The 13,601-nt window shown below is 38.3% G+C and overlaps 1 protein-coding gene across 2 annotated transcripts; it reads left to right on the top strand.

Annotated features, from left to right (window-relative positions):
- Window positions 1-16: 16 nt before the first annotated feature.
- On the top strand, window positions 17-12,688 carry LOC144658578 (uncharacterized). 2 transcript variants are annotated; one of them, XM_078519022.1, is made up of 14 exons: window positions 17-207; window positions 320-390; window positions 1,439-1,572; window positions 2,321-2,436; window positions 2,748-2,853; window positions 3,171-3,228; window positions 6,663-6,742; window positions 6,989-7,053; window positions 8,116-8,197; window positions 8,669-8,842; window positions 9,108-9,151; window positions 9,191-9,450; window positions 10,281-10,324; window positions 11,344-12,688. In XM_078519022.1, the coding sequence occupies exons 1-14, from the start codon at window positions 149-151 to the stop codon at window positions 11,425-11,427; spliced, it is 1,377 nt and encodes a 458-aa protein (XP_078375148.1). In that variant the 5' UTR covers window positions 17-148; the 3' UTR covers window positions 11,428-12,688. The 2 variants fall into 2 exon arrangements, with proteins under 2 accessions (XP_078375148.1, XP_078375147.1); XM_078519021.1 differs by having other exon boundaries at window positions 19-207; window positions 9,108-9,450; window positions 11,344-12,678.
- Window positions 12,689-13,601: the final 913 nt, after the last annotated feature.

Below are 13,601 nucleotides of genomic sequence, written 5' to 3'. Positions count from 1 at the left end.
CTGCAATCAATAGTCACGTGATCACTCTTGATAAAAGGACAAAATGGCAAAATGAGGTCGAAATTGATGGATATTCTGTGTTGTATAAATTCAGTTGCTGTTCATCTTGTTATATAGGTGCAGTTTGAAGGCAGATATCTTGCTAGTAATGATTAGTCTTATGGCAAATTGTTTTACCTGGGTGAAAAGAAGAAGAGAACCGTCGAAGTAGGTCGAGAGTGTTTCGTATGATCTGTGTACATTTGGATGTCGAAGTTTTAGTTGAAACGTTTTCGACGTACGATTTAACCTGAGATATGCTATTCTGTATTGTTTACAGGAAAGTTACTCTTTTAATGGTTGGATTGGATAATGCTGGAAAAACGTCAACGGTAGCTGATCTAACGGGAGGTTTGTAAAATTGAAATTTATTATTAAAAGTAAAATTAAAAAAATTAAGCTGTAGCTGTAGTTGCCATGATTGCTATGTTCTTCCTGATAAGACTTACTGACAATACCTAAAAACGCTCATAAGCTATGTTGTTCAAACAACATAATATTCTCATGCAAACAATTTTAGACAGTTGTAAGCTAGCCATGGAGTGAAATTTGACGACGAGTTTACTGTTCAAGGTCGTTTGGGACAAGTCACGAATTTAGTGAGCACGGTTTGAACATGTTTCCCTGTGATTAAAATTTTAAATGAAGTTTGGTAAATGATAGATTGACATACACTAGTGTAAGTTAAACAGGGATAAAGTGATGGTGGTCATATACTGTAAAATTCTGGTTATAAGCCCTGGGCTTATACAACTTCGTAATGGGTTTTGTGTGGGCTTATAAGCGGAGGAGCTTAAATCCGGGAGGGCTTATAAGAGGAATAAAAAAAAAAACGTTTTGAAACGAGCCACGGCAGTGTTGATCGAAATACGTTTTTAGGCAAAAAACGCATAAAAAACAACTGTTCATTACTGTTCATAACTCGAACCTTAAAGGGAAATCAAAAAAGGTTCATTCAAGTTTTTGGGCATTCAAGTTGTTGAGGGTAAAATAAGTAAGAAAAAGACCTGGAGGGGAAATTGTTATTGAAAAAGGTTCGAGCTCTAATTTGAGGGTTTGATTTATTGGGATTCAATTGTATTCCTATCCCTGCATGCCTTCAATTTTACACTTGTTAATTTTTTATTCCTTTCCATGACTGATGTAACATACCGGTAGGCTGAATGCCAGTGCTTTCCAACACACTCTGTAATGAGGTTGTTGCTTTGTGTAACAGCAGATTTAATGTTGGGGAGTAGGGGGGAGTAGGAATACTCCACTCTGTGCTAGGGACAGGAAACCGGGGTAAGGTCCAGTCTGATGAGTCACTAGGCTCGAATGTAGACTTCTTTTACCTGGGAAACAGCAGATAACCAATCAGATTTGAAGAATTTATATCAATTCTGCTTTCCTTTCACAGATTCTACTGATGGAATTACTCCAACAGTTGGATTTTTAAATTCATCCTTCTCACTGTACAGATTTAATGTTACACTTTTTGATGTCGGAGGTGGAGCAAGAATTCGTTCAATTTGGAAAAATTACTATGCAGAGGTTAGAATCATCCATTTAGCTATTTTTACAAAAGAAACAAGTTAATATTTTTGTAATTATAATTTAGTTTGTATATGTAGCTTAGAGCTGTGCATGTATCACGTATGTACTGTACAAAAACTTAAATTTTCACCTGCTTTCAATTGTAACGTGCATAGCGGCTTTCTATCGGCATCCATCTTTTGATGTGCTAAACAATCCGTCAATCACTAGCCCACTAGCATGACCTTCTGAACTTGTGGGCTCATTTGCCTGAAACCATCACCAGTAAACATCAGTTTAGGTTGGCTCATTTCAAACAGCACGTTTAAAGATGATATTGAAAAATGGATGTAGAAAGATAGCTATATGCATGTAACACTGTAAGTGGGTGTAATAACAGAAAACAGTCAACTTTAATTCTCTACTCAATAACAACAGCTCAGTAGGAAATTAAACTAAGCTGGCAAAAGCACAAACTGTTCTAAAAGTGGTAATTAATTTAAGTTACATTAAGGACATGAATTCAACATTCGAAGAACAAGATTAAAACTGACAGTTTGACAGTTAGCAAACGAAACACACAACCAGGGTGACTCATTGTTGGCTTTCATTTAATTGTGACTTGGGCTTGAGGTTGACAAATTGTGCTACAGGTCATCTGCCTCATAGGAATGGGAATTCCTGGATTATGAGGGGATTTTATCGTTTTTGGTGGGTTATCAACAAACTTTTAATGTCTTTTGATTGTTTTGTTTCATTTTTCCAGTCATTTGGGATAGTGTTTGTTGTGGATGCCAGTGATACAGACAGGCTAGAGGAATGTAAGAAAGCTCTTCATGAAACAGTAATGCAACCTCGTGTGGCAGGAAAACCTTTACTCATGTAAGCATTCTGTTTAGATTGGTAAACATTTAATTGTGTTTATTTACCATTTTTTGACATACATGTACCAAAGTGGTCAACCTGTTGCATGTACTTTTTTCCTGTTAACCTAAAATTTTCAGGTCAGTTTTTCTACTTTTCCATCGTCATTTGGAACATCACAACCTTTCCATTCCTTCTTTTTGTGGCATTTTCATCTCTGAATATTCTGTGCAATTCATGTACATGTAGCATAATTTGCTGACATACATGACTATTGTATAATTTATAAAATATTAAAATTAAAAATCTTTTTTTTCCCTTAATTAAAGCCTTGGTAATAAACAGGACAACGAGGGAGCTTTAAATGAAGATGAATTACACAGACAGCTTGAACTACACACACTTACTGAAAGATACAAATGTCCATGCCAAGTGGTAAGCATAAAGTTATTCCATAAAACGTGACCAGGACTATGCAAAGTTAAGAACATTGCCTATTATAGTATAATATATATACTGCAGTACCGGTACTGTATGTGAGAAGGCAGCAGCAAATAGCTGAGTTCGGTGGCAAAGCATTGTTGGCGCCCTTTGCTCCACGAGGAGCCTAAAGAAATAAGTCAGTCTGTCATATGTGATTTTGACAGTTGTAGTTATAAATTGAGGCTGCATCTTCTACTACTGTTAATGTACAAGTACACATGTCATGTAACAAAGTTGACCAAAATTCTTATTTTCTAATTCTTTGCCAGTTTTGCTGTACAGCAGTCCTTGGTAAAGGAAATAAAGTAGACAGACAAATAAAGAAAGGTAAAAATATAATTTATTATACAATGTACAAAGTTACTGCAATAGCGATTTTGCACGTCCCTGGATATGAAAGGTAAAAAATAAATTAATCACCAAAATGTACAATGTACAAAGTGATTTTTAAAAAAAATTACATTTTGTAAAAAAAGTAGTTTTTAAAAGGGAAAATACTGTACTGTACTGTACTTTTACAATGTACATGTCCACAAACAGTAGTTTAAAAATTAATGTTTCGCTTTCTACCCCTCTCTTGTCATTTATACCACAATGATAATGGAAATATCCTTATTTTCTACATAAGCTGCCATCTTTGTATTTTTGTTGTGTTCCAAGGAAAGCATTACCAAGCATTGCTTCTGACCATGTGAGATTTCTTGTTTTTTCATACATGAAGTAATCATCACACTTAACCTTTTTTTTAAGTTAAAAAAAAGTTAACACCAAGAATCGAACCCGGGTCGTCGGTTTACCAAGCGGGATTCATCCCCACTATGCCACCGACGACCAGCTGCCAGGACCGTGATTTTTTTGGATAGAAATCCCAACCCCATTATAAGAGCTATTCGCGCCAGTCCCTTACAAGAGCGAGTATAAATAAGAGCCCTGCATCTCATTTCGGCCCAGTTCGCGTAAGAATCCTTCGCTTCTGTTACCTGATGTGTTGTAAAAGCAAATGTTAAACTCTGTTTTGGCCAATGTCTTTCAAGCTCTTCTTCGACGCCTTTACACTTCTGCAGCTATCCAGTCCCAAGTCCGGCACTATCTGGTAAATTAGCGTCGTGTATTTATCTGTTTTTGTCATTTTAATACTGGCTTGTTTTTGTTTTGTTTTGTTTTTTAATACCACGTGTTCCCTAGTTAGCTCTCGTTTGTGTAGCGCTTTTTCCTCGGTTCCCTCGTTTAAACTTTGCACGCTTGCACTGTTGTTAATGTTTATTTTATGCGTGCTTCGCCTAGCAAACTCCGGGTTTGTGAAGTGCTTTTCCCGTCGGTCGGCTTCCAACACATTTTGCACACGTTTATTCAGTTTATTTGTTATGTCAGTGTGCTTCGCCTCGCAAACATCGGGTTTGTGCAGTGCTTTCCATTTGCACACGTTTATTTTGTTATGTTAGTGTGCTTCGCCTCGCAAACATCGGGTTTGTGCAGTGCTTTCCTTTTGCACACGTTTATTTGTTGTTAGTGTGCTTCGCCTCGCACACTTCGGGTTTGTGCAGTGCTTTCCTTCATTTTTGCACACGTTTATCTGTTATGTTGGTGTGCTTCGCCTCGCAAACATCGGGTTTGTGCAGTGCTTTCCGTTTGCACACGTTTATCTGTTATGTTGGTGTGCTTCGCCTCGCAAACATCGGGTTTGTGCAGTGCTTTCCTTTTGTACACGAATATTTGTTATGTTAGTGTGCTTCGCCTCGCAAACATCGGGTTTGTGTAGTGCTTTCCGTTTGCACTCGTTTATCTGTTATGTTGGTGTGCTTCGCCTCGCAAACATCGGGTTTGTGCAGTGCTTTCCTTTTGCACACGTTTATTTGTTGTTAGTGTGCTTTGCCTCGCAAACATCGGGTTTGTGCAGTGCTTCCTTTTGCACACGAATATTTGTTATGTTAGTGTGCTTCGCCTTTGCACGGCTTTAATTTGTTTAGTCAGCGTGCTTCGCCTCGGAAACACCGGCTTTGTGCTGTGCTTTCCTTGGCCCCTGTGGAATTGTACGCTTTTATGCTTTATTTGTACTTGTAACTGTGAGGTTTTTTGTTGCGTACTTTGCCGTGCAAACTTCGGGTTTGCATAGTGCTTTCCACTCCTTTAGTTTCCCTTTAATTTGTACTCTGGTTTGTTTCGTTCCTTCCGGTGAAACTTATGTTTTGTGTTGTTTGCCTCACAAACAACGGGTTTTGTGAAGTGCTTTTATTTGGCTGTATTGCTTTTTGATGTTTTGTTATGCATACTTTGCCTTTCAAATTTCGTGTTTGGGTAGTGCTATTCCCTAGGCGCCCATCTTTTAATTTTTTTTCATGTTTTGCTTTGGCATATCTGTTTGGGTTTTCTTGACAGCAAAGTTCACTGTTTTTACACGTTTCGATTTTACTGCCCTATTGTCCCAGGCCATTTTTCTTTTCCTTTTCTTCCCATGGTAGCCTGAAAGGGTGTCTAATGCCCTAGTCGGATTACTGACGCTCAGGCTGCCATCCCTTGGGTGGGTTCTCTCGTGCATTTCCAGCGCCAAATATTTTTGTCCTATGCCATGTACATTTATCCTGGATTTTCTGTATCTCTAGTTCTGCCGCCCAAGGGAAGGCAGTCTGTCCTCAGTTGCTTTATGATTTGTCTTTGTGGAAAAGTGCTCGGCTTTAGGCCGGGGATAGCGAACTTTTGCTTAGATAACTGCGCGTCCTGTCCCGGGCCATTTTTCTTTTCCTTTTCTTCCCATGGTAGCCTGAAAGGGTGTCTAATGCCCTAGTCGGATTACTGACGCTCAGGCTGCTATCCCTTGGGTGGGTTCTCTCGCGTATTTCCAGCGCCAAATCTTTTTGTCCTGTGCCATCTTATTTATCCTGGATTTTCAGTACTTCAAGTTCTGCCACCCAAGGGAAGGCAGTCTAGCCTCAGTTGTTGTATGCTTTGTTTGTGTGAAAAAGTGCTCAGCCTTAGGCCGTGGATAGCGAACTTTAGCCCCTGGAACCTAGTAGTTAAGACCTTGTCAGCTAGATTGGTTAGTGTCTTGCTAGCCTTTCGTCTTCAGTTATGGGTTGCTGGGAAGGATTTTTCTGGTTTGAGTTTTGGGTCTTTGGGTTTGAGTATTGGCGATGTCTTGGGTCATCTGGTTTTGGGCCATGTAATGCGCAGACTTCTGAGCGCGGGAGCATATCTCCATCTCTTATTAGCGAGCGTGAAAGGGACTGTCGCGAATAGTACGCTATTCGCGCCAGTCCCTTACAAGAGCGAGTATAAATAAGAGCCCTGCATCTCATTTCGGCCCAGTTCGCGTAAGAATCCTGGCTGTTGTGGCCGAGACCTGTTGTTTATTCCTTTCGCGCTTGCCTCCCTATGCTACCGTGCTTTTTCTTTTCCCACCCTCCCTCACCCTTTCCATTTCTGCTTCCTACTCACTAAAGCGCGGTCGCATATCTCCATCTCTTATTAGCGAGCGTGAAAGGGACTGTCGCGAATAGTATGCTAACCGCAAGCAATCTAACGTGGTGTAATATGTCATCAGCTGTCTTCACATTGTCTGAAGCAATGCTTCGAAGTGATTTCCGTGTTCCAAGGTATATGTAGTCATTGAACAATTCAATAATATATGTAAGAGTATTTGTCATCAACAGATCAGAGGAAGAAAAGATTTCTAATAATTTGTCTCTGGACATGTTTCTAAGTACCCAAAGCTTGAATTTGTCAAAACCATCTTTTTTACTTTAATTGCATTGTGTGCTCTTCAGGCTTCCGTTGGCTTCTATCTGAAATTTCCAATGATCATGTTAATCTTTCAAGAAGAGTGGAGAAAGATATGACAGAACAGGTGAACAAAATTTTCTTTTTAAACTGATAAAAAAACCCAATGATAATTATAAATAATTTAATTAACAAAAAGGAATTAACACAACTAAAGAAAGACTACAGCTACATAGCAATAATTTTTTTCTGCAGTCACATAATATAAAGAATGCTGATGTACTTTTTTGTAGCTTTTTTTATTTTGTAAAAGGGACTGCGCTGAATTTGATAATTGCATATTCATGATCCTTTTTTCCCTTCCTTGTCTTAGAAAAAAGCACAGGATGAAGAGAGAGAACGTAAAAAAGAACGAGTTAGAATAGCTAGAGAAGCAAGGTAAGGGTGTGATGAGATTCTGACGCCCTTTCATCGTTTACATTAATTACAGTCAACGCGCTTCACGCATGAACGCACAACTTCAAACATTCATAAAATATTTCATTCACCGATTTCATTTTCAGTTAATGAAATCATTCTTCGAAACTTCAATCAAACAATTGTAAATCAAATTGAAAGTATTTAAAAGCCCATGGTAAAAATGAAAATAAGACATCTGACGTTATGGCAATTGATAATTTTTTTAAAAATAATTTCGGCTGTGTGCTGTTTTTTTTTTTTTTTTTCGCCCAGGAACAAATTACATGTAATGAGCGACTGTGTCACCGCCGCATTCACGCAGTTATGCGCTCGTTCGATGAATGTCTTTTCCAAGCTATTGTGCACTTGAATCGACAACTAAATCTGTGCTGCTCTCTTCTTCTACAACACACTTTTGAAGATGCAGTTTCTCCTCTTGGATGGTGCTTACTGGAATTCCCATTCGAACAAACAAAATTTGAGGCAACAATTCTCCTACTTCGGAGACGATGTCGGTCTAATTTCTTTGAGCGTTTTGCTTAGAAAAGCTGCTGTTCGTTCGACAAACGCAAGAGCGAGGTCATTGCTCTTTATCTTTGCTAGAATTTCCGACGTTCATCTGGTCGCTTCCGCGCAAAATTTACAAATAGTCTACAAATGAATGATTTGATTATTCGAAACGTGATCTTTATCTTTCAATCTTGCGGTGAAGGCATGTCAATCAATTGAATCATGAAATGTTCACGTGAATATTGGAACCTTACGTCGCCGAGCATTCATGCGTGAAGCGCGTTGACTGTAAGGTCCAGGGTGGCAAATAGTAAATTGGATACTTTGGAAGACGGTGAGACTAACATTTTTTTAGCAAGCCTGAGACTTTCGGAGCCTTGCAAAAGAAATCAAGACTCGCGAGTTGCAGTGTCACAATTTTGCAAGACCTGTGAAATTAGACTTAATTTCTGCAAGACACAAGTCATAGTTTTGATTTGAGTATGTCATTAAATTTCATTGATTAACATTTGAATCCCTTTTTGTGGCCAGGGAAAAAGCTGAAAAGGAAGCTGCAGAGAGAGCAAAACAGCAGCAGGTGGAAGAATCAGATGACGGCGTCGTCGTCAGCAAGGTAAAAATTAATGTAGTGGTATCCAGGAGCATAGAATGGTTTATTTTCAGTGTTCGATAAAGTTAATATGTTCTTACTTACATGATATTTATCCCTTGACTCCAGCAGTAAACAAGACTTATCAATTATTAGCTCTGACAACCCTCCAAGTTTATTTTTTTCCTTAGTGGCCATTTGGCCACCAACTGCTCAAGTTTGGTTGCCAGTGAAAAATTTTAGTTGCAAAATTAAGCTCATGCTTTCAATTCTTTCTTCTCAATTTTAGTCGCCAGTTTGGCAACTTCGGTTCCAATTTAGTCGCAAGTTCCAAAATTTTAGTCGCCATGGCAACTAAAGTGGTCTTTACTTGGAGGGTTTTCTGAAATGAACTTCAAGATATGTCCGACATTTGTTCAAAGTTTAAGCTGTATACTCTCTGAGCTCTGGATAAGTTTTATATGTCTGATTTAATTTTTGCTTCACTGAAATTAGGATAAAAAGAAAAAGAAAGACAGGGATACCCCAGAACCACAAACCTCACCTAGGAAAAAGAAAAAGGAAAGAGAAACTAGTCCTGAGCCTGATGTACCAGAGAAGATAAAGAAAAAAAAGAAAAAGAAGAAACCAAAACATGAAGGGGATGAGGAAATACAAGAAAACACAAGAGTAAGTTTTAATAATTAATAAATGCACTAGATTTTCCAGGTTTCTTTCAGTAAGATATGATATAAAAATAATAACAATAATAGATGGAAAATGTGAAAAAGGAAGATACTTGCTGTTGTTTTCTATGAGCAACAGTTAACTCAGGTACATGCTTTGTCCGCTATTTGTAGAAAAAGTAAAGTTCATAGATTATTATATATTGTTAATAGAAAGTAATGATAAAGTGCAGCTACATGTAGTAAGTTCCATTGTGTTTTGTGAACAGGTTGAAGATGAGACTCCTGATAACCTTAGTCCTGTAGAAACACACTTTATGGAACGTAGAACAAAAAGTCATGATGAAACTACAGAAAATGGTCAACAAGGAAGTGGCAATGATCTGAATGAAGGTTCACCAATAAATGAAAATGCCACATCTGATGAAGTGAAGAAGAAGAAGAAAAAGAAAAAGAGAAGACAAAATAAAACAGCCCCCATGGAGGCTGATGATTATGAGTTACCTCCACTCAACGCATGGGACACTCCGCCTGGTACATTAAATGGATTTCCAGGAAGCAGTGGTGTATCTCCAAGAAGACTAGAGCCATTGGGACCACCACGCCTGCCAGGTACTGTTTTTGCCATTTATTAAAAAGTTCTGCAGTCTGTTGAATACACTGTACAAATTCTCCTTACTGTAGAACCCGCCAAGTTAAGACCATTTTAGTCGCCATGGCAACTAAAATTTTGGAGTTGGCAACTTAATTTGAACCAAGGTCGCCAGACTGGTGACTAAAATTGAGAGGAATAATTGAAAGTATCAGCTTAATTTGGTGACTAATTAAAAATTTTTCACTGGTGACCAAAGCTTGAGAAGTTGGTGGCCAAATGGCCACTAAGGAAAAAAGTAAACTTGGAGGGTTGCTGTATACATGTTCTCTACACACCTCTTATATAGTTATGTATTAACTGAGAGAAAGTATTTAAAGATGACAACAACTTTTCTCTTGGTGATCGGTTTGTAATTCTCTTCACTGAGTAACAAATTGCCAAGTTCGTCGCCAACTTCCAGGGTTGTGGCTAAGGGCCGTCTGCCAGCTAATTTCACCGGCTGAAAGAGAACTAAAATCCTGCTGAAATATCACATGAAAACAAATTAAAAAAGACTTAAGAAAAAGAGCTGCCAACAGAAATTAGCTACATCCCTGATAACTTTGAAAGTTCCGAACAAACTTTGGAACCCATTCATCAAAAGTTTTGTGAAATCCTCTGTAAGATGCTGATTAATAATTGGTGTGGCTAAAATTTACCTGCTAAAATCTGTATCAAAAGACCTTGCTAGAACATCCATGGGATGTAAAATACTTCGGCAAAAAAAAATGTTACCTATCCACTATATAGTTTATTTGGTAGATGTTCTCTTAATTTACTTACATGTATATTTCATCTTCTCCTTCAGGAAGCAGAGCTTTTGCATCGCCATCAATACCAGAACGTGATGAGGTATGTCTAAGAAACTCTGTTACTAGTGTCTTTTCACCCGTGAAATAGAAAATGCAAGAATGGGTTTAATAAGACTTCAAGCCAGGCAACGTCTTACACTAGTAATTTTACTGGATTGTTTTATCAAGTAAATCAAGTCTGGTCAACACCTGACTACTGGAGCTGCCAAATGAAAAAAGTAGAAGTACTGCAGCTACTCCTCTGACGCTACAACCCCGGGGGGGGGGGGGACTCGCATATGAAAGTGACTGGGATGCTCGTCGTCTCGCTTAGGGGTGTAAATTTTGGACTTTTGGTCTCGCTTAGGGTGTTCCGGGAAAAAACGCCCAAAACGCCAATATTTTTAGCCATAATGGTCTCGTTTAGGGTTACACACGAAGAAATATACAAATATAAACTCCATTCTTAGTTTTTTGGTATCTTTTAGGGGTCAAGAAAGGCTTGAGCCACACCCAGATTGGTCTCTTTTAGGGGTTCTTTTCAAAATTTCCGACGAGCATCCCCGTCCGTTTCATATGGGAATCCCCCCCCCCCCGGGGCTACAACTCTGCACTGATGTGACCTGTTCCAGGCATTCAGTTGCAGAGCAGTGGGAAAAATGGCATGTGAAAAATACCAGGCGAACATAGGCTTGACAGCAAAGACACCTAAAAGTGTGACAGCTTTTAATGAATTCACATTCTTTTGTGTTCACTTCTATCCAATCAAAAGCTGAGGAGAGTTATCCTCATTCTCTAATTCAATAGTTTACATGTAGAAAGACTGTGAATTGTGCTAATCTGCTACTAACCGAATGCTTACAAATGGCTTGCATAAACCAAATAACCTACACCCCAAGCAAATAAGTAAATGATAACTACCTTGTTATTCAAATTTCTACTGAAATTCAAAATGGGACTGAAAACGTAATGAAGAGCAGTAGTTTTGAGATATTGTCTTGTAAACTGGCTGCTTACAGTCTTGATCAATATGTTTGATAGGGTAACTTCTAACGACATGCTTGTTTTTGTTTACTCTAGGAAGCCAACTCTCTGCCACCTATACGAGGGACACCTTGGACAAGAAATAGGCCCAATAGTGAAGATTGTGATGTCGTAACATAGCAAAATGATAATTATTATTAGTAGAACAAAAGTGATCCATTATATTCCCAGCTACAGACACAGCTCTTAATGAAATCAGATCATTAAGCCTTGTTATCAAACATAAAACATATTCTGTCTACTGGACAGCATTTGTTAGTACTAGCTGGGAGAATTTGATAAAAAATTGTATTGTGTTGTTCCAGAAAATATCCATACCCCTCCATGGAAGATTTTTGGTTTGAATTCCCCCACCCCTCGAGAAATTCCAGTTAACCCCCATACTTACCTTTAAAAATTTTGCCTTTTGAGACCCCCCACCCCCACCCCCTTGGAATTTCCAATGACCTTCCATGTGGTGGGTATAGATATTTTCTGGGACTACACATAAAAAAGAACCTCTTTGATGGTAATAAGTTTCTTAAAGTCATCATCTTAATGTTTGATTTTTTTATTGTTATATAAAAGAAGAAATTAGTTGTCAATCTGACTTTTAGGGCTTAACGGTTCAAGGTTTTAGAGTTTTCTTGAAGGAAACTTAACATAATGTATCTGAATGTTTATGAGAAAACCAAGCAATATGACTCTTGCTGGACAAAGAGTCATCAGTGGGTCTGATGAGCCCTGTTTGAGATTCCTATTCACGTATAAAAGTGTCACAAAGTTTATCAAAATTTATCAAAACTGTGTTGTTCCAGAAAATATCCATGCATATCAGACAGAAGGTTTTTGGTTTGATTCTGCCCCTCCCCCCCCCCTGCCCGGCCCCCGCCCGCTACACCCCTCTGGAAATTCAAGTTGAGCTTCATAGTTTACCTAAAAACTGATAGATCTTTCCTACCTCCCATTGGAATTTCCAATTATCCTTCTTGTAGTGGGTTTGGATATTTTCTGGAACTGCACTATGTATGGACACTGTACCATGGTCAGCGTGGTACAAACTTATTCGTTAGGTTTTAGCAAGCTTTTTAGAAAAGAACGGACATTTAATAGAAATTACGTGGCAATGGCAGTAATTGTTTTAGCATGTTCACATAAAGTATCAAAAAAGCATACAGTCTAATTATTTTCCCTTTACTATTAAAATGTAAATACGTAAATACAATATTAAATTTATTTATAGAATCAACAAAGGTGTTGTCTAGCTACTTTAAATAAAATATTAAAACTAATAAGCATAGGGTTGTTTCCAGGGCCTTTATTTATCCTTGCAATACAACCTGTGAACCTGTGGACCTGTGGACTTGAGGACCTGAAGTTTGTGGACCTAGGCTTTAAATTTCCAATTATAATAATTTACCCTAATTATGCACTTTCACAGAATTAATTCATGCTTAGCTCAATGACGTATACTGTGCTCCGGTATCTACAGAAACAACCACTTTTACTTTCATGCAGTGTATTTCCCGTTTTGCAAATTTGAAGATCTACCGTAATAAACAGTGAAACCGAAGCTCTTGGACTCGTCCTCTGAATTCAAAATCTGTCTTGATACGTACTTAGTACTCTTCATTTTTTAATTATCTCAAGTTGATGAGTCTCGCTAAAGCCCTGGAATTATCTTATAGTGAAAGAACAAGTAGAGCTCTTCTGTTGATAGAAAGTGATCATATGTCTTGTGCGGCTTTGTTAGCGACCGCAAGGAGTGTTTATAATAGCTGATTTCGGGTTTGAAAGTTGGCAAATATTTTACTCCGACCACGCAAAACCGATTTTCTTATTTCTTCCAAACTAAGGGCTTTTGTTGGGAACAAACTACATCAGATTTCTTTCCTACATAACAGTTATATGTGGGAAAAAAGGAAAGAAATCGATTTATCAACTTCTGCTCGGTTTTCCCTGGTTTAAATTTACTCAGTCTGAAGTTGCTATGCTAATGTATTTGCTCTAGCTGACGCACAAATAGCGGGAAAGTGCAGTCAGACTATTTCCCATCTGACAGGCAAATGCTCCCCAAAAATTTATTGAACCCAGAAATCAGAAAGCTGCGGCATATGTTAACTTAATCCGTCTTCTCGCATATTTATCACATTACACATAAAAAAAATTACACATCAAAAACATTTTAGCACGACTTTCACATGATGTTTTACAGCCACCGAATTTACGCGTTTGGTCGGAAAATCGATCACCCGAGGTCCCCACTGGGTCTCTTCGATTGTCTTTTCTGTCCAATTTTCGCATATATATCTTTT

Source organism: Oculina patagonica, chromosome 6 (assembly GCF_052425735.1).
Source record: "Oculina patagonica isolate OP01 chromosome 6, crgOcupat, whole genome shotgun sequence".
NCBI lineage: Eukaryota > Metazoa > Cnidaria > Anthozoa > Scleractinia > Oculinidae > Oculina > Oculina patagonica.
Note: the sequence above shows the minus strand (reverse complement) of the source record. Positions and strands in the feature narration are given on the sequence as shown.

Bases quoted from the DNA above. Each gene is read 5' to 3' on its own strand.
- LOC144658578 (XM_078519021.1), top strand. From the start codon at position 149: ATGATTAGTCTTATGGCAAATTGTTTTACCTGGGTGAAAAGAAGAAGA. The intron at 3,229-6,662 runs GTAAAAATATAA...TGTGCTCTTCAG, and splicing joins AGACAGACAAATAAAGAAAG to GCTTCCGTTGGCTTCTATCT. The intron at 9,451-10,280 runs GTACTGTTTTTG...CTTCTCCTTCAG, and splicing joins GGGACCACCACGCCTGCCAG to GAAGCAGAGCTTTTGCATCG.